The sequence below is a fragment of the Pholis gunnellus genome, assembly GCF_910591455.1.
Source record: "Pholis gunnellus genome assembly, chromosome: 1".
Lineage (NCBI taxonomy): Eukaryota > Metazoa > Chordata > Actinopteri > Perciformes > Pholidae > Pholis > Pholis gunnellus.
The window spans coordinates 26,805,868-26,833,563 of record NC_136528.1 but is presented as its reverse complement, the minus strand read 5'-3'; the positions used below and the strand labels follow the sequence as shown (position 1 = coordinate 26,833,563).

General features: G+C 42.1%; 3 protein-coding genes across 6 annotated transcripts; 1 reads left to right on the top strand and 2 right to left on the bottom strand.

The window, feature by feature from the left end:
* Positions 1–243: 243 nt before the first annotated feature.
* On the bottom strand, positions 244–6,837 carry LOC306700050 (uncharacterized protein). Of its 4 annotated transcripts, XM_079164941.1 has the most exons (11): positions 6,768–6,837; positions 6,498–6,671; positions 6,108–6,272; positions 4,600–5,799; positions 3,937–3,975; positions 3,691–3,843; positions 2,547–2,669; positions 2,325–2,453; positions 1,029–1,244; positions 829–945; positions 244–713 (listed from the first exon to the last, which is right to left on the bottom strand). In XM_079164941.1, exons 1-11 carry the CDS (start codon positions 6,817–6,819, stop codon positions 559–561), a joined length of 2,523 nt encoding a protein of 840 aa, XP_079021067.1. In that variant the 5' UTR covers positions 6,820–6,837; the 3' UTR covers positions 244–558. The 4 variants fall into 4 exon arrangements, with proteins under 4 accessions (XP_079021067.1, XP_079021066.1, XP_079021069.1 ...); XM_079164940.1 differs by having other exon boundaries at positions 3,691–3,975; XM_079164943.1 differs by lacking the exon at positions 3,937–3,975.
* A 1,077-nt stretch (positions 6,838–7,914) lies between these two features.
* ppef1 (protein phosphatase, EF-hand calcium binding domain 1) lies at positions 7,915–15,708 on the bottom strand (the record flags this gene model as incomplete). The annotated part of the gene is made up of 18 exons (XM_079160996.1): positions 7,915–8,138; positions 8,237–8,321; positions 8,678–8,841; positions 8,941–9,047; positions 9,249–9,391; positions 9,481–9,666; positions 9,743–9,986; positions 10,092–10,213; positions 10,795–10,944; positions 11,100–11,136; positions 11,226–11,392; positions 11,600–11,646; positions 12,128–12,242; positions 12,334–12,497; positions 14,005–14,065; positions 14,174–14,301; positions 14,562–14,594; positions 15,654–15,708. The coding sequence occupies 18 exons, from the start codon at positions 15,706–15,708 to the stop codon at positions 7,915–7,917; spliced, it is 2,232 nt and encodes a 743-aa protein (XP_079017122.1).
* A 4,003-nt stretch (positions 15,709–19,711) lies between these two features.
* rs1a (retinoschisin 1a) lies at positions 19,712–25,604 on the top strand (the record flags this gene model as incomplete). Its single annotated transcript, XM_079166208.1, has 6 exons — positions 19,712–19,846; positions 20,226–20,251; positions 20,664–20,790; positions 22,948–23,089; positions 24,596–24,791; positions 25,452–25,604. The coding sequence occupies exons 1-6, from the start codon at positions 19,795–19,797 to the stop codon at positions 25,602–25,604; spliced, it is 696 nt and encodes a 231-aa protein (XP_079022334.1). The 5' UTR covers positions 19,712–19,794.
* Between the last annotated feature and the right edge of the window lie 2,092 nt (positions 25,605–27,696).

The window sequence follows — 27,696 nt, the reverse complement described above, 5'->3', positions numbered from 1 at the left end:
CAGAATGTATGACATATTTGAAACATTTGTTAGTTTGACTGGATAAGTAATAGCAGGCATGTAACTAACTGAGCTGAACATTGTGAAGCGTGAATTGATTTTTTACATTAAAAAATGTAGGATTGGAGTTAAGAATCAAAAAAGGCTTCAAGCATTCACACCAATTATGTCAATGACTAAAAACGGTGATTAATACACTTATTTGTTTATTCATTCACAATATATATATATATATATATATATATATATATATATATACGCAACACAACAATTTGAAATACAACAATTCAAATGGGTCAATTATAATGGAATATATTTCTGAATCAATCGGGAAAATACTGTTCTAAGTATGAAATTGCTGAAATCCATCGAACAAGTTTGACAGATAGCTCATCTGTTTATTATGTAACCATTCAAGTTCTTATTATGTGTCGTTAGCCAGTTTCATAGGTCCAATGGTTCTTTGGGTTGGAGAGACCACAGTCGGATGATGATGCACATTTGTGATACTTGCTTTTTTTGGTGTCATTTCTTGTGTCTTTGCACACGTCACACACCTCAGCCAGCAGAGCCCGCTGTTGTCCTTGGTAAACATTTCTTCCAGCTGTAGGGGGAGAGCCGATGGGAGGCTGGGCAGGCACATTTATAGCCACCTTTTTGGTTCACACACAGGTGGGAACACCCTCCATTCCTCCGGCTGCACTCATTGGTGTCTGGAGGAGAGCGAGAGAAACAAATGGGAGCATGTGTAGTGAACATATTCACACATAAACATTCTCATTTTATACAAATTTCACTCATTACGAGTGTGTGCATGACCCCACTGACCTTTGCAGCGTCGGCCATCTCGGTGCAGTGTGTATCCTCTGGGGCAGATGCAGCGGTGAGAGCCTGGGAGGTTGATGCACTGCCACTCACACGTTTCCTCCTGGCACTCATTTATATCTGTGTGGACACGCAGAGAAATATAGATGATTTCTTTGGAGAAATTTCGAGACATTCTCAGCTTTTATGTTGTTATCTCCCACCTACACACTCCTCCCGAAGAGCTTGTGCAGTTGCATTCTCAGGTGTTGTTGCTGTGGGTTGCTTCCTGTACCCAGGTGGACACTCTGCGATGCAGCTGTGCCCGTTTCCGGCTAAGACGTAACCATACGAGCAGGAGCATCGGTAGGACCCTGGTGAGTTATGGCACAGCTCCGCACATGCCCCGAGCCCCTGATTTACAGCACACTCATCGATATCTGGATAAGAAAAATACTTTTAGGAGAAGGTGACAACTAATCTTTTCCATTTTTTTGTCAAAACTAAAGGGATAAGGGACGAAGTTGCACTGAATTTATTTTGTGTTGGCAATGGTTGGTGCTGCTTTTTTAGTAACTTCCCTTTGAAGTAGATTTTGCGCCATTCAAGTGCTGACCACTTTTCTAACAGGTAAGTAAAATGCCTTAATAGTAAGTCTAATAAAATAAACCTGAATTGTTACATCTGCCCCGGGACATCTTCCATGCCCTCGTAAGAGTTTACCTAACCTGAAGCCTCAAGTCAATACATTAAGTTTTTGGGGGGATACAACCAACTTGGGATACAACGATTTACATGTTTTAGGGCGGTAACTGGAGTTTAAAATTTAAGTTATGTGCCATGAAGACTGTAAAACAAGATGTTGAGTCTACAGCCATGCTAAAAGCTCTGTGTCTCAAACTGGCTCAGGGAAGTGTGACAAAAAATGAGTCCACACGTAATTTTAATTTAACTATAGGTTACCTCAAACGAACAATGGAGTGTGTAGATGCTGTGGAGGTGTTGAGGGTGCAAAACTAAAAGGTGATGCAGGGTGGATGTTGGCTGTAGTATAGGAGACTGAGCACATGGAGAGGCCCATGTGAACTTAATCAAGCTGATGGCCCTCTCATGTCAGCCGGCTGCCTGCTGAGGTTGGACAGGACACAGCAGTGCTTTTACTAGCAACAAACAGGTATGTTACATGCTAATTAGCAAATGATAGCACACTTTTAGTTTAGTGCAGCATTAATAAATATGGTCATAATATTTACTAACTGAGAATGGAGGGAATATGGTTGGTTTTACAGGTATGTGGTAAGAAATACAATTGAATCTAGTGCCATCATCAGGTCAAGAATTAAAAGTCAGGGCATCACACCATGAGCATTCACCATCTGGGAATCCATGTGGCGGATGAGACATTTTAGTCTGGATCAAAGTGGTGGACCGGCCGACATTGCCATCCATAGAGCTACTAGCATGGCTATGAAGAGCAAGGCATGGTTTCCCACAGTTAGGTTTAGTGAGTGTCCCCTGACCTTGGCAGTGTCTGTCTCTGGTCGGAAGGCTGTAGCCAGCAGGACACTGGCAGTGGAACGTCCCGGGAGTGTTGACACAGCCAAACACACAGCCTGTTACAGCTGCAGGCAGCAGGCACTCATCCACATCTGGGAAGATGGAGATCGATGAAGAAAGAACTTTTATCATAGATGTGAACACCTTGAACAGATGCAAATAAATACACACACACACACACACACCTGTGCAGGACGTCTGGTCATGAGCTGGCTGATAACCGGCATCACAGCTGTACTTAAAGGAACCAAATGTGTTGACGCACCTCTGCTGACACGGGTGCTGCCCCTCCACACACTCGTCTAAATCTACACATGTGCTGACAAAATGTATTACATGGATAAAGAACACACATCGTGCACTGCTTTTTAATGAACACAGACCTAATAAAGCAAACACTCTTGAGGCGACCTGACAAAACACACACACACACACACACACACACACACACACACACACACTGAGATGAAAGAACAGAGTAGCAGATGAAAGCTGGCCATCTCCCCCGCCTCTGAAACCTCATTGATGTGTCGCCATGTTTTGCTGTTTGGACCTATAATGAGCAAACCATAATGCAGATGTTTTCTGACTTCCTGTTCTGCAGAGACAGGAAACAAGGATGTGCAGAAAATGCTCCGCAAGCTTGTATATCAGCTCTAGTTCTTGTTTTCCTGCCATTTAGGAAAGCACCATTTCCCCTTACTTTCTCCTACAGCAAAGTACAGCATTTGACTGCATGTGCTTAGTTTGTCTCCACCACTGCTTTTCTGTTAATGCTTCAACATCTCTATATATTGAGGCCCATGTGAACAAAAGGTCATCTTTTGAAATAAGGACCTAATTTAAAGCTCATTTCTCTTGAACTGTCAGACAGGAATGATCACGAGCCTTATTTCATTGCACAGGAATTTTTCTGGCTGAAACTAAACTATAATTAGTCAAACCAAGACATCTGGGCAGGTCTATCTGTCTTATAGTGCCCACTGATAATAACACTGTTGAAAAAATATCAACACCCTCAGCTGGTGGCCCTCACAAATGACAGGTTGTCTGTGAGCAACCACGCGTATTACCTGAGACGATATATAAAGTAAATGTCAGCCCTATAAGTGCTACAAGGTCACCGTGCTGCCATCAATTTCACAGCTCACTCGTATACTTGTCTGTGAGCCATGAAACATCAAAAACAACATAAAACATGAGGAGGTTCCCTGTTCTGCTGTAACACGCCTCAGCGTACGTTGTGTTCTTATTAGGAAGAGCCCCGGGGCGTTCACAGAGGATTCAGCAGGAATGTTACAAGAAAAAAACAAACATTAATATGTTCACCTCGACAAGTTCGCCCATCATCCAGCAGAGTGAATCCAGCTCTGCAGTGGCACTGAGTTCTGGTCTGGGTCTGGTTGGTACTCTGGTTGTTATGTTCGGAGTGAGAGCACAGCTGGGAGCAGCCTCCGTGGTTAACTGAACAAGGTGTCAACTCTGGAGACCAACAGTGAGGATGCATCAATACAGGGAGTTGCAATGACAGAAATGTATTTGAGCATTTATAAGAGAACATTGGTGGAACATCACCAGAGAGAGGTGAAGGACTGGAGACGACCCCGTTTGAATCTGTACAGCAGAGGCTGTAACTCACATGTAACCGACATGAAGCAGCTTGATTGAAACACAGACTGAAACTGGATGTGAGTCAAGAAATGAAACTATTGGTCATTTAATTTGTCTACAGAAAATTTAGCAAATTCTTATAGGCAATTTTCAGTTTCTTTTTACATTTTATACGACAAAAACAATGAACTGATTTATTGAGAAATGATTCTGTAATTCACAACCTGGCGGTTAGTCGCAGCCCAAGACTCAAGCTGCCCTCATTTCAGAAAAATAATATAAAGATTTTCAGTAAAGGAACAAAAATATTAGTCTCGTCAAAGTGCAGCATGAACGATCACCGGGAGTGTGAATAATTCACAAACAAGCTCCATCATAAACTCTAGAAACACACTGCATATACTGTGTGTTATAATAATCAATCTTTTTTTACATGCAAACTACATATGGACTGTAACAAACTATTTCATAATCCCTGGAGTGCTCACATAGTACTGGTTTTTGTGGGAGGATTTTTACATATGAATCACTGACAGGCCGCCAACTATTATATGGCAAATATCCATCTTTAGATTTTCCTTTTAAGGCTTATATCAACAATAAACAACTATCAACTAAACAACCTACCCAAACACACCGGTGTGATTCCACTCCAGGTGTCCCCCTGCTGGCAGTAGCTGTGTATGTCTCCATGAGCCAGTGTGTAACCTGGGTAGCAGCCATACTGTATGTAGTGCCTGTAATCTCTGGGTCCTGGATTCTCCACATTACGGAAGTAGAAGGTCCCGTGAGCGGGCACAGGCGGGTACGTGCACACGGGTCGTCTACCGAGTCTCAGAGACGGCAAAGGCGGGTTGGAGGTGGTGCTGTGGTATTCAGTCTGGTGAGATCTTGGCTCGGTGGTGGTGGAGGTGTTTGAAGGAACGTTAGGCAGATGTGTTTTGTTACTGGCCTGGGTGAAGCTGGGACTTGAGAAAGTGTAGGCCGACAAGAAGGGAATGCGGGCTGATAGGGAGGGAGCAGGTGACGAAGTGGAGGAAGAACTGGTAGAAGTGAAATAAACAGAAGTAGATAAAGTGTATGCTTTCTCTACAGGCCCAGGCCGGGGAGGATACAGGAAACCGGTTTCAGCCCGTTGGTCTTCATCTGCAGTTTGTGAAGAGCGTGTTGCTGCTTCAGAGGGAGTCACATCAGCCTGGGATGTGACGGTTCCTCCAAACTGTAGCACTCTGTCACTGCCGGGCACAGGAAGAGCAGATCTCGTGAGGCGGAGTGGGGAAGTTGGTGCAAACGTTACAGTGTTGGTGACAGCGGCGATAGCTGGTGTTTGGGCTGTTGAAAATGACGGCGGTGAAGATGTTGACTGCTCTGTTCTTGACAATAATGATAAGGTAGGCGAGACAGTAGCAGACAGATGTGATTTAGAGTCGACTCCGTCCACCGTTTCTGCTTCCTCCTGTGAAGCCTCTGCCAGCGAGCCATGCATCCCACTTCCTGTTTCCTGTCCTTGTTGCTCTTCATTAACCTCCTGAAGTTGAGCCTCGTGATGAGTTGTCTGGACTCCATCTTTGACTTTAAAATTGGGAAACTGAACATTCTGCTGCAGGTGGACTTTTGGGTTGGTCACTTTGATCCTCTCCCTGTCGGACATTTGGAATGGCGTGTGAGACAACAAGACAAATTTGAGGTTTGCTTCTTTGGAAGCGGTATTAGCGAGGGCGTAGTGGGATTGTTTCTGGGTCTTCAGAACTACGGCAGCCTGGAGGCTCTGACGTAAGTTTGGCGTGTGCAGATTGACACCTGAAACTGAGCGCATCATGTCGGACTCTGACAAAGAGAAAAGAGAAAATGGTTAAGGAGGTATGGTAAGTCTGTTTGTACAGCAACTTTCAAACATGACTATACATAGTTATGGTTACTTACAGGTACAGTGCTGCAAGAAACTTTCTACTGCTATTTGGACATATTAACGCAATGTAATACAAAGACACACATTTAAAGGAATAGTAAGACATGAATACACACAAGGAGAGTGGTATCAATCTGCTAATCTAACTCTCTGCAAGAAAGCAAATAAGCGCATTTTCCAAAATGTCAAAATGTTGCTTTAATAGCTGAGAGTGTTTTATGCTCACCTTTGCATATAGGCTTCGTGCTATTCCAGGTGGGGCCCTTACAGTATAACATTGACGGCCCATGCAGTTGAAAGCCACTATTGCAGCTGAACTCTGCCCAGGAGCTGTCCCCATTCATGCCGCTTGTCCCGTGACTGAGCGGCCCCGGGTTGGAGCAGCCGGAGCCTGAAAGAGCAGGACAATATCATAAAAAAGTGATTAAAAGTCTGATCCTGACCAGGAACCTTTCATGGCTTTGTTGCAGTCTCTTCTCAAATCTCTACCCTGTAGTGCAATAGAAGCAAAACAGAAAGCTTGAGACAAAAAGCAAATGAGTTAACACTTATCCTCTAAATGCACATAGTAAAATAAAAAGGTTTACAGTACATGCTCATGAATGAAGCTCCTCACCAACACAGACTGGGGTGTCCCGGGACCAGTGTCCGGACACGCAGCTGTTGGTCTTGTATCCGTGGAGCTTGTAGCCAGGGCGACAGCGGAAGATCACCAGCAGTCCACCGTAACGGAAAAACGTCTGCCCGTTCTCCAGGTGTCTAAAACGGCTACATCCCTCAGCTCTGCTCGCTGCACGACAGTTTCAGTGAATACCAGCAGTTGTCGGAAAACACTTGCTCACTCTCAACAACAGCACAAGTATGAAAATCAACTTGAAGAAAGTACCTGGAGGAGCATAGAAGCAGAGCAGAGCGACCAGTGCCGCCAGGAGTCCCATCTGATCTCGCACTTGGGACGGGAGGCTAAAGAGAAGCACTTGGAGAGTGAAAGTGGGAAGTATATGAGGAGCTGAAGATTGGGGAGAGGGGAGGGGAGATGTGGGCTGGGATTACTACGGGATGGGCATATGGGAGGAGGGAGGGGTAAGAGGGTGCAAAACACTGACAGATGGATAAGGAGGTATCAGGGGAGATGCTGTTTATACCTGCTTTATGGTGATACTTACAAACACTCAGACATCAGCAGTTTGACAAGAAAAGAGGGCCAGGTCCAAGAACGCTAGCACTAAAATGTTCAAATTAACTTAAACGCATTTGTCTCTCACCCTTCACTTTTGTCTCTTGGAACCGGTGTGTGTGTGTGTGTGTGTGTGTGTATTCAGTAAAATCTGAACCCATAATTTACTCAGGCTGACAGGATTCCTGGGCTTGTTTTACTGCTCTCAACGGAGAGGTAATTATAGAGGGCAGAATGCCAGAGTGAAGTAGAGAACGAACACACACACACACACACACGCTCACACACACACACTAAAACACACAGTCTTAAAACATACACAAAATTCAACAATTAGTTTAACAAAAAGCCATTTTATTCCTTTTTGGTAAACACACTATCTGAAACTCTAACATTAGCTGCAGTGTGTCTCTGTTTTCTCAAGCCTTCAGTCATCAATACATGTAATGCTACAGTGTGTGGCATCAACGCTGGTACTCCTGCTGTATCTGTTGTACACTATAATGTTTCTGCCAGATTTCATGACAATCCTTTGACACTTGTCGAGCCATTTTCCGCGACATGCTCAAAAATCTTTTGTCTGCTGGTGGTGCTAGTTGAAAGATGAGAGGCTCACCAAAGTCTTAAGGATGTATCCTCTGGGGAGCATCATTGCCGCGATAGGAAGCAACCTACAAATCGACATTGCCGTCCCTAGATCCACCGAATAGCGAAAATGCACTATCATTTTAAACCACATCACTGCTAGTGAAATCGCAGCTAACTTAATACTAAATCCTTTAAACGTTTCCACGCTTTCTTGTAAAAGATGCTCAACATTCAGGACTTCCACACTGTAGCATTCAGATTCTTCCCTTCAAGAACACTTCCCTCCAGCCGTCTTCCCGTTGAGTTGTTCCTTGTTGTCCAGCTTGTGTACCACTCTGAAGGCCTCCAGGAACTCAGTGAAGTCTATGCTGCCGTCCTTGTTGAAGTCGATGCTTCGGGCCAGGTCGTCGATGGCTCCGTCGTCGATGTCGACCCCCAGGTGGGCGCTGAAAAGACGCCAGGTGTGGCGAAACTCCTCGATGGAGATCAGACCTGAACATGACAACACACATTCAGTACACTCATGTGCGGAAGTGATAGAAATACTTTTTGAATTATTGACACACTTCAATAATTCACTTTCTTTTTACCTGAATGGTCTTTGTCTATAATGTTGAATATTATCTCAATGTCTGTCCTGTATCTGAACAGAGTTTCAGCCAAGTTTGGAGTCACCTACAATTAGAAAAGAGAGAAAGAGAACTGTAGATAACCTTTAGCTGAGTTTAATAGCAGCAGTGGTAGAACAAGTAACTATGATCCTAAAAGTACCAGTACCACTAGGGAAAGATTTCACTTTACAAGTGAAAGACCTGCATTAGGAATTCAGAACTGTGTTTAAGATGTAAGAAGTATCTCAACAAGGTGGACAGTCTGGATACAACAGAGTGAGTAGATTAAATCTAACTAGAAAAAAAATCCCCAAAATGGTAAAAAATGGAATATGAGGATCTCAAAATACCCTTTAACTAGAGTATTTGAGTAAATGTACTTGGTTGCTCTGATGAGGATGACCCCCTCACCTCTCTTACCTGAGTCAGAGGAATCCCCGGCTCCATGTCTTCAAAGCAGGACTGATAATCCACACTGCCATCTGGTGCCAGACGGGCTAAGTGCGGGCGAAGGGTCCTCCACGGCAGATCCAGTCTCAGTATAGACTCAAACGCCTGAGCCCAGTCACTGACTGACACACAACCTGAAGAAAACACACACGAAAAGATACATTTGCATCTAACAGATATACATGTCAACCTAGTTAAATATAAGCAAGGCAAACAGAGTGAGAAGAGCGCACCGGTGTTGTTCTGGTCGTACTGCTGGAGGCTCGACAGCAGCTCAGAGCGATGGGTGAACAGCTTCTCCTTCAGGGCCTTGAGGGCGGAGCCTTCAGCAACTCTCACTCTGCAGACGCACACGCAAGCACACACAATGCTGAGCTTTCTTACGTAAATGTTTGAATTCAAAATGCTTGTTTTGACCGCTCAGCAAAGATGAAAACAGACACATGCAGAAAATCCTCACAGTGGAGGACGCTGGAACCAGCTGGTAAAGAGCTGGTATTCATTTTTAAACAAGCAGAAACACGGCTGACCCCTGTTGTACCTCTGTGTCAGGGTGAGTTTGCGTGTTGTGCGGCTGACTTGGTACTGGTAGAAGCGGGGAACCAGTTCTCGGCCCACTTTGATGTATGCGCCACGGTTGCTTCCCTCCTCGTAATAGTTTGACGCTGAGAAAATAGTGATCACCTGTGGGACAAACATGCGCAAACATTCCTTACAGACTCAAACATTTATTTGGACAATCTGAATTAACATCCTGCATCCCTCCCGTCTACCTGTCCGCCGTGACAGAACTCGTATCCCTCCTGTTTGCACTCATGGGATCTGATTAGCAGCTGGAGTCCGTGCTGGAGCAGCAGTCTGCGGGTGACGTCCGGGCCGAAGTAGCAGCCTCCTCCTCTGAATGTGTTCGGACTGCAGCCTTCTTGGGATTTAGGGTCACTCCACAATATATCCACTACCTGCAGGAGAGAGGAAACGCAGATGAAAGTGCTGGACGAGGCACAGGACACTACGGGGCGCTGGATCCAATCTGACCTGTCTCCATTCCCGATCGTGTTGTGGAGGTGGAGGAGGGGGAACCGAGGACAGAGAGTCCAGGTAAGGCACTTGGAGGACATTGATAGTGTAAGGCATGCTGGGAGAAGACGGGCACGGACGGGGCGAGAGGCACGATGGAGTTTGAGGGGAGCAGAACGAAGAGGAGGACGAGGATGATGAGGAGGAGGAGGAAGAAGTGGAGGCTGCGCTGTCTTGTCGGCTGTGCCCGCATCGCGTCTTTCTACAGAAATAAAAAGGGACAAAAGAGAGGGTCTGTCACTTTAAGCAAGAAGTCTTATTGCACGCTTTAAAAAAAACACCTGTAAGCGGTGGGCTGCTGTCAGACCTCGGTTGGTTTTTACTGTGGCTGCTGGGACGAGAGCCGGCCGTCGATCTCATTCTTTTGCAGGAATGACCGATGTCCAGCTGCTCCAAACTGCGTCTGGGAAACCTCAGGGCAGATTTCACCTGGAAGAGGAGAAAAGGGAAGACAGAAATAAAGTGAGGACAAAGGTATTCCAAATTGAAGATCAAACCGACGTGTCTCGAGTGTCTGAGGAGAAGAAGGTAACGTGCCGTACGTTGTTCAGATTGTAAAGCTTTTTAAGACAAAAACTGACTGGACTTAACAGATGTGTTAAGTCCAGTAGTACAGTACCAATCTTAGCAAGTACCTTGAGAAGGTAAGAAGCCAACATAGCCACAAATTATTGTACATTTTGTTGCATCTATTTCCTCTACTTCTCGAGTAATTTGGTTCATTTCCCAGAATGACTTTTCAATGAAGAAATAGATGATTATTTTTCATTTGTGTGACGGATGAATTATCATTTCTGTCGGCCAATCGTTTAAAAGAATAAAGGAAATCACATAAACAAGGTATGTGATGTACATCACTGAATGTTGTTTGAAACACCTCAGGTATTCAGCATGAACCTTGTCTGCCAGATAATCATCAACATTTTATTTAAATGTTGTTCTGAACTCTAGTGCCCAATGCTGATTTTTGCAGCTAAAAGAGTACAGGTTGCGTTCTTGTTTCTACTTACCTTGTGTCTTTCTATGGAGCTGAGGAAGTCCAGGTCGGTCTGGTCTGATATCCCACCGTGAACGATCAGGATCTTTCCGTCGATGACTGTGGCAATGGGCAGAAGGCTGAAAACGTCCTGAAACAGCTGGAGGATCTCACGTCCATGAGTCTGCACACAGTGACAAAGGAATTAATCAAAGAACCGTTGGTCACTGCGCCATTTTATTAATCCAATGCTAAAATCTGCAGAGTCATGAACTGAGCTCTGTAGCCTATATACATAATAAAGGCAGAATAAAGCCATTTGGCTGGACGTTACTGTACCTTGTATTTCTGCATGACTTCCTTTGTAAACCCATATCTGAAACAACAATGTAAAAACATATCCTAATTGTACTACCCTTGTGTTTGAACAGATGAATGTTTTTGTTAATTTCTCGTCTAACCAACCTGAGGTTCATTATGTGGTCTTCATGGTTTCCTCGGTTCAGGTGCATGTAGTCGGGGTAAAGCAGCAGGTAGGCAAAGAGGAGGCTGACCACTTCGATCGACTTTTTCCCGCGGTCCACAAAGTCCCCGTTGAACACATATGGTGTCTCCGCAGAGGGAAGGCCATTCTGAACAGAAGCGAGTCGTGAAACTAAAACCAGATCTTGAGTGCATGCTCTCAGCTGTCTGATGTGGCTTCAACTGTCGCGCACGTTTGCTTGTTTACATCTATATAAAATCTGATGAATCTGAACGAAATGTTTTCCTGTAAAATAGGTAGTGAGTGATCCTAAAGAAATGTGTTGTACAGTAAAATAAATATAGCTTTACAGTACCTTATAAAATATGAGAAGTAGGTCATCAAGCCGCCCGTGCAGATCACCTGTACCAAAAAGGAAAATCTCAGCAATGCAGAAATGTGAATCTTATTTCTGGCTTAACTGATCCCTGATTAGCAGAGGATGTCTGAAATATTCCTCAATGGAATTAAAACACTCAACCGCCGACCGGTGTGTGTTTTCTGTTTCAGTCACAAGTATTCTTGAGTTTAATGAGATGCGAATCTGCAGGAGGAGGCGGCCGAGGAAGAGTCAAGTGCCCGATCAGTGTGCAAATAAACAAGACCTCCATTCTTGGATCGCTGCCATTAAGATACTGTCAAATGTATTTACAACACATTTACAGACATCAGCAGTCACTTAACTGATAAGCAGGTTATTCATGTGTTCAGAAGCCCACTGTGCCGTGCTGTGTGGCGGGTGCACAAGCAGCGGCATCACAGAATCCAAACGACGAGACTGAAACATTTTGACAAATAACTTTGAATCTTGAATTAACAAGAAACTGAGGTCACCGTCACCCACCACATATAGTGATCTCATTGGTGTAGGATGTCGACAAGTGGATGATGTTGGGCATCTGTTTGAGGAGCTTTTTGGTCTCGTACAGCAGCTGCAGAACATATCTGGCATGTAGGGTCTGCAAGGAAGAAGAGCAATGAGGTCCCTAAAAGAGCCAAAACATCTATCCAAAGCAAGAGAGAGAGAAAGACCCTATTACTGTAGGCTACCTGTTGCTCCTTAAATGCACTGAGAAGAGCATTCGTATCAGAGACGGAGAGAGGAAACGAGAGTCGGGGTCCCGTGTACGACTCTGGAACGGGGATCAAGTTGTAACAGATCTCTCTGTCTAACCAGGGGTCCACCACCGGGTCCAGCAGCTGGGAGATCAAGTCTGGAGGACACAGAGGGAGCAGCTGTGAACGTACAGTACTCAGCTCATTCTCACTGATGTCTTTAGAACTTGACTGAAATCAAAGATAGAGGTCCACAAATACACAATGCAAGAATGGCGTACAGCATCCTTTCTGCTCTGAAGGTTGGATAATTGTAAAAAATGCTGAATAATAAAAATAGGCTGTAGACAGTTTGCTGGTTTAACCAAAAACAGATCCAACGGTGCCATTAAAAAAACGTTGTCAACTCTTTAAAACTTTGAAACTATTCAACATTTCAGAAGGAAATCTTTACTTTTTACTCCATTACATATATTTGATACCTTCAGTTACTCTGCAGATTTAGATTAATTATACAAAAAATAATTCCCAAATACATTTTTATGACTTGTTCAATCAAAAATTGTTCAATCAAATTTTGAATGCAGGAGTAAAAGATCAGAGGACTTCCCCACCACCACCGCTGTTGAACAGCAATCGGAGTGTGTCTCTCAATTAACGGATGAAGTAAAATCTTTATATATGGAGATAATAATGTGGAGTTCCCTGTACTAAACAGCATGACACAACACCACATCCACTCTGTGTGACCTCACTGCTGTATTAAAAGACCACTCCAATATGCTAATAAACCTCTAATGTATGCAAACAAACGAGGCATGAGCAGGCATCTACCTCCAGGCCTATTTCTCTTTTGTCTATTTCCCCCTTTGTGTCTTTAAATGTCCTCTATTCTGCCACACACACACACACACACACACACACACACACACACATGGATGCAGTACATAACAAGTACAAAGAACAAGAGTCTGGCCTCTTTGCATCACTTATGTCGACTCAACGCAAAACCCACGAGGAGGATGGAGTGTAGATGTTGGGTAATAAGGGAAGACATAAGGATGAACCTGTCAACGGATCATCGGGCCTTTTAGATGGATGAGATGGTCAATACATACTTAAGCCACAGCTGTGTCAGTGCAACACACCAACACATTGGCCTCCACATTCACAGTAGTTGCTTAGCAACAGGGTATACGCAATGGGTTCTCTAATGTAGACCAAAATACAGAGGCATGACTAACAAAACTAATACTGTAATATTCAAATTTCATCTCTCACTATTTGTATTTACCTAAAGCATTAGCTGGACCCATCTGTCTTTGATCATTCAATTTCACATAATAGCACAACAGCATCAAATGAACCTAAACAGAATGTTTCAAGCTATAAAAACAAAACATTAATAAAAAGGTGAAACGGCTCAAACTCACATAAGCTTCAGTATATCTGAGACACAGGCAGCCCTGAACGCTTTGTATGCACAGTGCAACATAATAACGTGTATGCCTTCATATCCAAATGAACCCTGTTAGAAAATGTTGTTTTACTACAAAATAAAATCAACTTTATCTCCAATATTACCAAATAACAAGGATGAAGTCAGACATTTCGATACAAATCATCGAAATATTCTGCGGTTAAAAGAGTGTTTTGGCTCCTGACCTGGTCCATTTCCGTTCAGCTGAGTGAAGTTGTCGAGCATGAAACTGAAGAAACTGGAAAGCTGAAGAAAGAGAAACAAACATGTTTAAGTTTTCTGGGGCTTCTGAAAATAAGCTTACATGTGTACTTGAGTTTTTAAGCAGGAGGGAGTGCCTTTTCTGAGAGTCACCTGTAGCTGGTCCTGTTCCCCAGCATATTCAATGGACTGGAAGATGTTCCATGTGTACCTGCGCCTCATCTCCAGACGGGCCATGTAGCGCCGGTACCATCGCTGGATCAAAACAGCTGCCTTCATAGCTACGACAAAAACACCAACTGTTACATTTCATTTAGAGGGGAAACATGTTTAAACACCTGGAGACAGATACATACAGGACATGAATATGACAAGTGAGACTCTTATTTTGTATTCTTATGGAGCACAGCATTTTAATTACCGTACAAAGTGACAAATGAGGTAAATGTAAAAATGCTCACAGATATATATACACACACACACACGAATGTACACGTCACGTATGTCACGGTCTGATCTTTAGAGATGAGCAGGGTCTTACTTAGAGCCGGGCTGGGACTCTTAACTGTGTCATCTGTGAGAAGAAAAAACTACAATTCAGCAAAAGAAACTGGTAATTGACTAAAATCATGCACAAGACAAAACACACACACACACACACACACACACACACACACACACACACACACACACACACACACACACACACACACACACACACACAATGAGAGCGATAACAAGACACAGGGGAGGTCATGAGCAACAGTGGGACTGGAAAAGCTACGCAAATGAAAAGAGCTTTCAAGTGAAACAGCACTCATTAAAGAGAGAAAGCAGACTGTGAAGAAAGAAAAGCACCATCTGTCAAACATCTGGTGTGTGTGTGTGTGTGTGCACGCAACAAGTCTGAGGAAAATTTACTACCGCAAAAATTAATTACCATCAGATTCATTCTGCATAATGTGACATTGAGATGCGTAAAACTGAATCATAACACTACTGCCACGACGACTGCTAATAATACACTGTTTAAAGAGCACAAATTAAATAATGTTACATAATACTTCACAGACGGGATCAACAAGCCAACAACGCACAAAAAGCACAGCAACTAAAGACTATTTTCATCATCGATTACTACAAACCTTTTGGCCCATTTTTGCTAAAAAATAAATTGACTGAAATGATAAATCAACTATCAAAACAGTTTTCTGACATTTGATTTTTCGACTATTTTGTTTGTTTTCAATCTGGACTGAGGATTTGTACTGTGTGTATGTCAGACTGCATGTAGGCTTTAAATGTGAATCTAAAAACAAAAGCCACTGAAAGTCTGTAAGGACACAAACACAAGTTACACTTCATCCCCTTCCATCAATTATCATAAAAGCCTCATCTAAGTTATTTCTAAGCTTGCACTCCAATTAGTATCTGACAGGTATGGAATATGTGTGCTCAGCTGGTCTGTCCACAGGCCAGATGTACCAACATGTCTGCTCTAGTGATGCCAACATGGTTTCTTCACGCCTTTCCCCAGGCAACACACATAAGTCAAATGTTCCCGCTGACGGGGAAGGAAAATATGTGTCAGTCCGGAACCATAATGGCAGCTATACCTGCAAAGCATCCTTACCGGTCTCCAACATTTTCCCTTGTGTCTCCGTAGCAACGGAGGTGCCGCATCCCATGATGTCCAACAAGGAGGTCCTGGGGGTCACATCAATCAGTTTTTCCCAAGCTGGGTCACATCTGGCTGGTGGCATGCGACTGCTGCCATGAGACCTTAAAAGTAATATGTCATCATCAGTCAGTGGTTGTCTAAATGGGAGAAATGGGTTTCACTCATTAGTTTATTAAAAGTTTCCTAAATTCCTAGAAACGCTTTATCCAGTCTGGCATCACAGCAGCCAGGTTCACTTTTTTGTCTTATGTTGGGTCATCTCTGACTCTGACCCATGTGAGCTGTGGGGGTCCCAATTGATCGATGATCAACAAATGTGCAACATTATGCTTCGAAATAAAAACCTCACAACGCATGATGCAATAACGCAGCCATGAGGACTAATCAAAACGGGAAAGGTTGCTCATTGCGCATCATATGCATGCATAGCAAGTACATCATCACAGTGTTTGTTTTATTTTGTTCCTACCTGCAGCTTGTATGCGCGCGATCCGGAAATCATGAATGGGACGCGCAATCCATGTGATGCACACAAAACAAATAAAAGACTTGCATCAAAGCTGCGATCACAATGTTTCGCTATGTACGTGTCCTCCACGTGAGGCTGAGAGGAGGTTTGAGTTCAAAAGGAAAGATAATATTAGCGGTGAAAGTGTTTCCAGAGAAGATGCGGACGCTGCAGGAGCTGCTGCTGAAGCTGGAGGAGGAGAGGAGAGCGCACCGAGGAGGCGGAGGCACCAGGTGGATTTAAAGCATCGACACCAGATCACAGGATGGAGAGCCAGTCAGCTGTTCCTCCTGAAAATAGCCCACCTCTGCAAATATTCATCAAGTCATTTCCACCATGACTCATTTCATAAATCGTTTGTGCCTCATGTAGGTATCCAGGCAGTAATACAGCAGAACATCAATATTTGCTTTGTAATGATAGTGGAGTAAAGTAAACCTGAGCAGAGAATGAAGTGTCGCTCAGTGTGTGTTGTAATCCGAGATACTACTTGCTTTGTTTACATAGCGGAGTCGGCCACACATCTTTTAGTGCATGCTTGTAAATGTGAGCGTGCCCTGGCTAGCTAATGACCGCAGCTCTGCACTGCTCTCATATAGTTACAGCTAACAACGCCACCCCGACCTGCGGTGTCCTCGCGGAAGCTTACCGTAGTATTTCCTATTGCCCATGGACCCTCCGGCAAGTTTAGCCATGTGTCAGCACTGTTGCCATTGTAAGCTATTATGTTGAGTACTGAGCTATCTAGGAAGCAGTGTTCCTGTGTATGTTTCTGGTGCTTTTATTGTAGAGGATGAGACGGAAGAAGAAATAGAAAAGGGGTTCTGGCGCAGTGTGTGAGTGAATAAAGTGTTCAAACGCTTCGTTGGACCAATATCCAATGGGAAGCTACACATAAGCAACGTCATGCACAACATTACGGACTAGTCATGAGGTTTAAGATATCTGCAAATATTTTTTGGAGTTGTGAAAGCACCTATTTTACTCTAATGGGGACCACACTTTATTAACTGATCATTCTGTATTGAAGACTTTAAACTAGCAATTGAGACCATAAACTGATGTTTACTGAGGTAATAAATCAAGTGATAATCCGCATCATTTTCTCATAAGTCTTCTATACAACCAGATGGTCATGAGAATTTTTAGTCAACAAACCTACTTGGTTGGTTGAGAAATGATCATGAGCTGCTTGGTTAAAACGTTCAGCAGTTCTACGTTTTGAATGCAGAGCTGACATTTAGCTTACTGGATCTGACCTGAAGGTGAAAGTTAATCTTCTATAAAAGACTGAAACTAGCCATAAGGCATGTCCCACTGAATAAACTACATGAGCCAAAAATGCAACCAAGGAGAACAGTATTTCAGCATGTTCCATAAATCAGGAATTTGCATTAAAAACCCATCCTTACACCCTGTTAAACAACAGATTTGTCATTAATAATCTTCCATAATTGATCACCTGTAACTTACCGCTTGTGGAGAGTAGGCTACTACATTTAATTGTACTTACTGACATGGCATGAGCATGAAATACTTGCATAGAAGGCAACGGATTAAAAAATAAGTCTTTAATGATAAAAGTTAGTAAAATATTGACATTTTCCAACTCTTCATGCAGCAGCTCTCGTACGAATCCTCCGTTGTACGAGTGTGACAGCAGCACTGATCTCCCGCAGAGTGATCACTTTTAGTCTGTTGGTTTTGGACAGCCGGGAAGCCTCTGAGCTCACCAGTCTGAGCAGGACTGGTTTGGGAAAACTGAGCCGACTGGCCAAGAAGTCTGGAGTCCTCATCCCAGCCGGACTGGCCTGCTGAAGAGATGAAAGTTTCAGGTGGGTTGCACTTATCCCTTTTCATGATCTTACTTATTGCAACCTGCATAGTCCACTTGGAAAGACAGGATTTCTTTTTTTTACCTTCTGTAATATTTAAAATCATCCCACGAAACACAATCATTTTTAAGCACCACACGTCCAATGCAAGTCTTCTCCTCCACTTCAAAGGGGGAGAATGTAGGCCTGCTTTGCATAATCAGGTGGAGAACAGCTTTTTACCTCTTTATGAGCTCTGTAGATGAGAGCCGAGTGACCTCGATTCCTTTTCTTTGTTTGTGGAGGAATCTTGCGCGGAGTTCGGACAGGAACCTTCATTTTGCCTTTTCAGCCTTAACACTTGCAAAAAGAAATTAACTGATGAGATTTACAGCAGCTTTTTCAAAAAGACAGCAGGACCGAGAGCATGGCAGACGAGAGTGTGTGAGGAGTGAAAAGGATGTTTTAATGAACACAAATTGAAGACAGCTTTGCTTAATTAGGCTTGATTACGTTCACCTGGCAGGCTGTGAAACCCTCAGTGAGCGTTGAGACGTCTTTACCCGACGATGGAAAAGTATTTTTAATATAAGATAATATTGTTTACAAAGTTTGAATGCTGTGTGTGGTCTTATTGTTGAGATATGTGATTACATCTTGTAAATACATTTATTTTGTTATTCTGAAGGGAAAAAACTGAGGCTTTTCCCTCATTACATATCCCTCATTACATATCATTACATTACCTCATTACAATTATTATGACCAGAGAAATAAACTCATACAGGCTTTTCTCTCATTTCACAGTATAATTAGAAACTTTCAGCTGTAAGTTTGTAGATTTCCTCGAGTTAAGTTGGGATGTTGAAATGTTTGCAGATTTGATTCTTGGGTAAACTTCTTTGTTTGTTTAATGGTGTCTAATATTCATTTGACTATCCAATAATTAAATTGTTTTCTTTCTCCAATTGTTTTTCAACAGTAATGATTTTGATAATGAGTTAAAAAATAATCTGATAACAATACCAGCTGATATGATCTTTTTTTTACATAAACAAATAACATAATCAAGCATTTTGGATTTTTTTTTAATTTGGCAATATATGTTCTGAGTGGGACTCTTACAGTTAAAAAATTAACTTGTTAGTGTTTCTAAATGATCTCAAACATTCTGTAGCAGAGCTTTCTTGTTACTATACACAGTATTGGCCACCATATAACAATATATAAGTGGAAGCTAATATCATCTGTCTTATCAGTTGGGCTCTAATTGTATCATTATTTTTAAATACATTTAAATGATATACATTTATTAAAATAAAATTCTTGTACTTTCTTTCTTATTTTCTTTCTTAAATATTATAATTAATCTGATAATGCAAATGCGAAGTGCAGCAAACATACAAGGACATACTATTCGACCTTCTGGTCAATTATATGGATCACAAGTCCCAGCATAAGCCATCACCCTCCAGCAGACACACACACACACACACACACACCCCAAATCTGTCACATTGACCTCACTGGCTTTTGTTTTTTAGTGCAGGATTTTTGACTTGACCTTTTGTGGCTGTGCAGTAATTTCCAGAATGTATGGTGGTCGTTTATGGTGGTGGGTGAACAGCTGTAGGAGGGGCTTTGTCAGATAAGGCATTAGGTAAGGCCATTAGTGTCCCGTGGATTATTGTAATCCAGCCTCCCTATCACTGCTGGTGGCTCGGCTGCTCAGTCTACAGTTGGTGTCCTCTGGTTCGGAGCAGGTTGGAAGATGGCTCTCTACGTGCATCATTTCCTGCTGGCCCTGCTTCTGGGAGCTAACGGTACGACTTCATTCTTTTTCACCTTGTGCTGCTATTGAGTTGTGAACCCATAATCTGTGTGATTTAGAATTGTAACATCAGGAGTTAAATCACCTCAAACTGGACAATATGCTGAAGAAAACCTCTGAAACTCAGATGTCAAAGGACAAACTTCCTAACTGAGAAAAATATATCACATTTCCTCAATAATCGTGTAGATTATCATGCAGGTTTTCCTTGGTGACACTATACTTGATTCTCTGTGTCTGTGTTGTGTTTATTTGCCTATTCTTAATGTGGATACATTGACAGACTGATGCACAGATTTTGTTTGCTAGATTGGGTGACTACTGTGTCCTAACAGTCTTTTTTTCTTCTTTCTGTCCATCTGCCTGAACAGTGCTCATCAGCATTCATGCTCAGGAGGTACGAAAAAAACTCAGATTAATATCAGAGATGACTGAACACTTAGAGAGTGTTAAAATCAGTAGTGTTTGCAAAAAATGTTGCTCACAGTTGTTTGTTTTTTAAACATGATCGGCCACACCAGAGACATCTCAATTTTAAATTTAGCAACCTCTCTACAGTTGACTTTGGTCAATTGATTTTAATTTTTTTAAATCACTGGAAATCTACTGAGATGACACATTATAAGGTTCAGTCTCTTTGCTGCATCATTGTCTTTTCACTCATATTAAAATGATTCTTTTTACATTATTTTTTGCAAACCAGCTGTATTATAAGATAGTGGTATTTATTATGCAAATATCTTTGCCATTTCTGATGACACTACTTTGGATTGCATCTATTAAATTTAGTTTGTGTGTGTTTGTACAAGGCGGAAGTGTCTGAGGCGTGGACCAGCAGGTCTTGCAAATGTGATTGTGAAGGGGGTGAATCCCCGACTGAGTTTTCCTCCATTGGGACCGGCTCTTCCATGGTGCGAGGGGTGGACTGCATGCCAGGTAAGAACCATCTATACCGTGCCCTCTCTGAAGAAACACTGTTTCTTTTTGTGCCAGTAGTCTGTAACTGTCTTTGAAATATACCTATTCATTTTGTTTTTACCATTCCTGATGAATTTCACATCACATGTGCACTTTACTGCACACCGAGCACACATTTTCTCATTTCTAATGAGGCCACTCTTTGATCTAGTAATTAAGTGACTTTTGTTGATTAGATGACGAAATTGAATCATTAAACTAATAATAGTACTTGTAACAAGGACTTAATTGTGATGTCAGTGTTTGATTCAGATAATGAACACACAAAGCTGACGGAGAGAGTGGACGAGGACAAGAATCATACGCTGTATATCTGACTTTTTATCCTGCTGGAAATCTAGTGAACAATACAATAGGTCTGCAACTGACGATTTTATTTTATTTTCTGTGAATCCAACACATATTTCTGTTTGGGTTATGAAATCCAAAGAAAGTAAATTTACCAGAATATGAAACATAGTTAAACTGCACATATTCAAACTAAGCAAATAATCGACTATCAACACAGCTGCTGGTTAAATTCCTGTAGATCAATAATCAATAATCCATGAATCATCTACAATGCAGATGGATGGAGAGATGTAATGTGTGCGATAGAGGCCGAGAGTAGGAGAATCTCCATATGTGCATGTGCACATGCACGAGTGCATTATACTCCAGATTTGACGCAACAGGGGTGGACATGCTCCACTGGACATCATTAGAGAAGATGACGAAAATGTGGTCTGCAGCGAAATACACACAATATTTGGCAGATTGTTTTTTTCATTCGTCCTTGAGCTTGGAAACAGCCGTTGACAAAATGATCCATTAGTAGCTGTTCACATCATATTCATCAGCAGATGGAAATCTGAGGTTTAACTTTCCACCAAATCTCTGTGAAATCTGCAAACCTGTTTTTGAGATGTCCCGCGAAGCAAAATAACAAACACAAACAGAAAGCCCTGATGGCATCCTCATAGGGCCTGAGATATAAAGATCAGACTTGAATCATGGCTCGATGAGAAGAGAAAGGCAGAGATGTGCAGTGAACGTGTTTCCCTCAGTTAGTCAATGTGTGTCAACTGAGCCACAATTCACATGGCAACCGGGGACGGAGAGGAGGAAGAAGTACAGTAGATCTCAGATCGTCATGCTCAGATTACGGTGCTCATAGGAGACTCTGCCGATTGCACAATCACAGAAACCGGCAATCACCACGACATGGACCCGGTGATGATAAATGATGAGTGAGACAGACTTTTCCTGCACGGCCTCTGACTTTATTCCAACTCAATCCATCGTGCCGCACCACTCGGTTTTCCCATTAATTCAGACATCAGAATATGTTTTATTCCACTCTTGAAATACATTAAGGCCTTCTATGGAGTCACCCGCATTACTGTTATGTAAACACTTATCTCCTGACTCACACAGGCGCTGCTGCTGCTGCTGCTGCTGTATGCGTTGTAATACTGGGGATTAGATAGGATGTGACCCTGTGCCAGATAGGCTTAAGCCAGTAGTAAACAAAAGCGCAGCAGGTTTCTGCTCCGTGTATCACACAGATGTTATTTCTGAAATTTTAGGGAGAAAAAAAACTCAGTTATGTGCAGCTCCCTCATCTCTCCCATTCATGCATTTATAATGTGTATTTACTAAGTCAACAAAGGACTTGCTCTGGTGTGGTTTTGTAAGTGGTACGGCAGATTGACAGATCAAAACATGGGAGCAACACGGCGCTAATTCTGTCGAGGGTAGAACATGGCCATCTGTCCGCCTGCCGCCCTAATGGACATCGCTGATCTCTCACTGTGGAGAATTAAATTGCAGGCTTTTAGGATGGGATATGGGTCACACTGGGTCTGCTAACGACGGGGGCTCTGGAAGCGGGAGGGTGTGAGGATGGGAGTGGGCAGGGGTGAGGATGGAGGGATGGAGAAATAAGCACCTAGAGAGGCTTATTGTGATGATCATTTGCTGCTCACATCTCCGTGTTTTACTGCTTAGCTGTTGGCAGACATGTTTGTGTTCTCCTTCTAACGGGGTGGTGACCTAGACATGTCATCAACTGAAATACAAAAGAGATTAAAGTGAGACCTCTGTTTTATAACTTTGTCTCTGATCCTCCTGCAGAGTGTCCGTACCACAAGCCTCTGGGCTTCGAGGCCGGATCAGTGAGTCCAGACCAGATCACCTGCTCCAGCCAGGACCAGTACACCGGCTGGTTCTCCTCGTGGCTCCCGAGCAAGGCCCGGCTCAACACTCAAGGCTTCGGGTGGGTACACGCCAAAGTGTAAACTTTTCTCTCCACAAAAAGTGCCAAATAGCTGCATGTATTTTTAATCTCCATCAGTGAATGTTGAGATTGCCAAAAGCTATATTTGTTTGAATTTGAACTCACAAAAATGTTGTTGGCAGAGATGTTCGACTGTTCTAACACTAATAAACAAATGTCGGGCACTTGCCATCTGTTAGGAACAGTGTCAGAAAAAATGCAGTCAAAGAGAGAGATTAAAACCCATCTCTCATTATGTAAGATCAAAGGCTGACGGGCCAATATGCTCTTGCTTAAAAACATTTAGATACAAATAAGGTGGGCAATGCAAGAATATATATGCTCAATAAATATATTATTATATATATGCTGACTCTGAGGAGCTGTTATGTGAAGTGTTGAAGGCTTTCTGCTTTTCCCCTGGAATATTTAAGGTTCTATTGATAACATTTATGTATATATGTATATATAGACAAATATTTATCAAAAATAATATATGCTCAGATTTTAGAAAGTGGACAAATAAGATTATCGCTTTTCCGAAAAAAAGTATTATGATTGTCAATTATCCATTTTTAAAATATTGACGGGTCCAAAATGTTTGTTTATCTCTGTGAAAGATATCTGAGGTTTGGTGGCAGCTTCTAACAAGGCTTGTGAGCCAATAGTATAAGGACCTCGATATCACGAGGTATCTCTGTGCCGTCAGCGATCAAGAGACCAGTTAGTGTGGGAAAAACACACAAATGGCTGATTTTGATGTTAGTCTGGCTTCACTTACCGACTATGGTGTCTGACTGCTCTCCATCAGGCTACGGAATATGTGAATATTTACCATGGCAACAAGTGATAACAACCCGTTAGCGCATATCAGCTATCTTAATAATCCCTGGAAACCAAGTGTTTGCTGACCTCCGGTGGTTCTTCTGCTTGGCTTCTCACCTGCCTGGAGCGGTGTACAAGTTTACTTCAAGACCCCATGACATCACTATTGGGCGTGGTTACAGGTGTAACCGAGTACTTTTTAACCAGAGAAGGCAGCAAAACACAGGTGTTTTTTTAGCCTGGTGTTAAGTTGGCTCTTTAAGAAAAGAAATGCATGAAGAGAAACGTTAACTCAGTATATTTTTATACAAAAGGAGGGAATAAATAGATAAGAATGGTAAGAATGAAAGCCTCCACAGAATATAAGTAAAAAGAGTGAATATAAGAAATATATACATAAGCACATGTACGACAATACTTCCATCACACTGTCATGACTTACTGGGACACCTGAATCGGAGCCGTAGTTAATGTTATCAGAAACACCTGTGCTTTCTCTATGCCGAGTCAAAATGTCTGCTGGGAGAAAGGGAATCTAACCAGCTCTAGTTATGCACCTTTACACACATCTATGTTACCTGCTTTAAGAGAATATCAACAAGTCAAACTGAACCATGTGTGCATGTGTTGTAAAGCAGCCAAACTGCTGCATTATGTCCAGTGTTTGTGTTTCTCCTCCAGCTGTGCCTGGCTGTCTAAGTTCCAGGACAGCAATCAGTGGATGCAGATTGACCTGAGGGAGGTGATGGTGGTGTCAGGGGTCCTCACTCAGGGCCGCTGTGACGCTGAGGAGTGGATCACCAAGTACAGCGTTCAGTACCGCACCGACGAAAAACTCAACTGGATCTATTACAAAGACCAAACTGGAAACAACAGGGTCAGTTGAACCCAGTCAAAAAGTATACGTGGCACAAACAAAATGTGAAGCTTGACATGTCGGTCACCACTGGTCTTGTTCTGACAGGAAACGGGGATGACATAATTAATTTGAAAATATTTAAACTTTTACAGGGATATGGCTTTAAAAATGTGACGAAATCTGATCTGAAATCTAATGGAAATCTGTTATCTTCAAATTTTGTATATGTTTTAAATATGTTTTACTGAACAACAATCAGAAAAAATTTTAAAGTCATTAATCAAGCAAAAAAGCCAAACATTTGCTGGTTCCAGCTTCTGAAAAGTGAGAATAAACTGCTTCTTTTTTATTTACATCATTGTGAATAAAAACTTGTTTGGTTTTGGCCTGTTGACAAAACAAGCAATTTGAATACGTGATTTCTTCACTATTTTCTGATTGGTTATAGATTTAATAAGTAATTGATGAATCAATAAATATTTGCTGCAGCCTTACATTATAATCATTATCGAAATTATGAATATTAACTGTAGTAACTTTAATGTAAAAAGCACTATCTTTAGTCTGTATTAGTGTCTGTCTACATGAAACCATCCTGACCTTTCACTCCTCTCTCTCTCTCTCTCTCTCTCTCTCTCTCTCTCTCTCTCTCTCTCTCTCTCTCTCTCTCTCTCTCAGGTGTTTTATGGAAATTCTGACCGCTCCTCGTCCGTGCAGAACCTGCTGCGGCCGCCCATCGTGGCGCGCTACATCCGCATCCTCCCCCTCGGATGGCACACACGCATCGCTCTGCGCATGGAGCTGTTGCTCTGCATGAACAAATGCATCTGAAACTCTCCTCCCCGCCAAGGCTTCTCCCCCAAATCTTCATCTATTACTAAATCGCCCCATCGTCCGATTGTGTGGTCTGTTATTATATCCACAGATTTGTCCCCCTCCAGCTACATGTATAAAACCACAAAGTGAAGATACACACAAAACAGTTTTGTACTGATGTGATCTAATTTAAATGTTTGTTCGATATGCTCAATGAGCTTTCATTCACTCCTCTCTCCATTGTCTGTGTTCAATCAGTCTCATACATGGGGGCTTTTATTTGGTGAGTTCTCAATAGATTGTTCCAATGGATTTTGCAATGAAATGGCATAAATTCAAAGCAATAATTATGCATGGAGAGGGAGAGGCGGCGTTGCCATGGAGGTTGTATCCAACGGTCTGAGACAAGCTCTTCCAAAACATTTGTGTCCTCCTGTGAAATTGTGTCTGCTTCTCCTGATATTTAACAATAAACAGGGACCTCTCCTCCTTATTTCCCCTGAAGGATGAGGCTTGTGATAGTCTACATGTTTCTTACTGTCAACAAATCCCACAAAAAGACAATGAGTTCGTCCTAACAACAGGTATTAGTTGTGTAACCAAAGCCATATCTAGTATTTTTTACAGATCTATTTTTATTATTCTCCAAAGCTAGAAACACATCGATGAGCCACATTGTTGCATATGTGCGACATGAGCCTTCATAACAAAGAACAAGGACACTGTAGTTTGTTTTGAGTCAATAACATTAGAGCCTGCTGCTCTAATCACTCAATGGTTCAATATGTATTAAATGTGTAGTAATCCACAGATGAAAATAGTCCCCAACAAATGCACTGGTCACTCCTGTTTGACTAAAGTTTTCTAAAAACTTTACAGAGCCCAGCTGTTTTTGGAAATCTGTGATTGTGACCCCATCTTTGGTTTGACCAAATGGTCTCACGTCTGAGTGCCACAGACCAAATAAAGAAGCAAGAAAGTCTTGAGAAAAGGACTAACATGTTAATTTTGGTCCATTAATGGGATTTGTTGATAATAAGAAAAATGTGGAATCATGCCAGACTTTTTCTTTAAATATGAATCTGTGAATATCCTTTCTTCTCTTACCTGTTTGTAAAAACTCACATTTTTACAGATCTCACTCTTCAGTGCTATATAAAGGTCAAGGGATGGAACATTCACTACTGTTCTGATGTGGGTTTTGTATTGTGGTTAACTCCTGATTTCTGTCTGTAACATTTCAATTCAGTTTCTCATGATACTTTGGGAATACACTGCAGCGTCTTATTTACTCTGAAGATGTGTTCTTTATTGTATCTTTAAACCATTTCCCTGATTAAATTAATACTAATTAATACTCTGTTCTCATGATGTGTCTGTCTGTGTGACAAAACAAACATATGAGCCGTTCAAAAATGTACAGTTGGCTTTTATTATGAGACCCTATCACTTTTAAAGTAGAACGGTCAGTATAGATACACTCTATTATTTCTATTTACACCCTGTAAGAAGTGGGAAACAGCTTAATGAAGGGAAAAAAAGAACTGATGATTTAGGAAACACATTCATATTAGTGAACAGAAAATCTTCTCATCTCGGTTGTCAGCGTATGTGACTTGCAGGGGGGGGGGGGGTGAAGCCTCCATTTCCATCTGAAGTGTTGAGTCAGTAAGCTAATATAAGGCTTCGGGTCACTGGCAAGGCAAGCTTTGTCATCACTCTGTCCCATTAATGAAATAGGCAAACCCACGTCAGCAGTCATGTACAATCATTAACGATCAGGATTTTCAATAATACACAACACCGGGCAGATTTTCCTGTTGAAGGAATGTTCAAGGACAAATTGGAAATACAAAAAGAATGTATTGCAGAGCGATTTGTATGTGATATTACATGTGGACACTCTAATCACAGTCTCCTAATGGAAATCCTTCTCTGCGCTATATTTGGCTCCAATTGAACTCGCCACTGATTTGGCCAGTACAATCTGCATCAGTCTGAGTCTCTTTCTGAATGTTATTGCTTTCAATCAGCCATGTAGTCAATTGGTTCATTCCTTTTTTTGTTGTCCTTTTTTTTTTTGCTTGTGTATTTTCATCCATTGTTT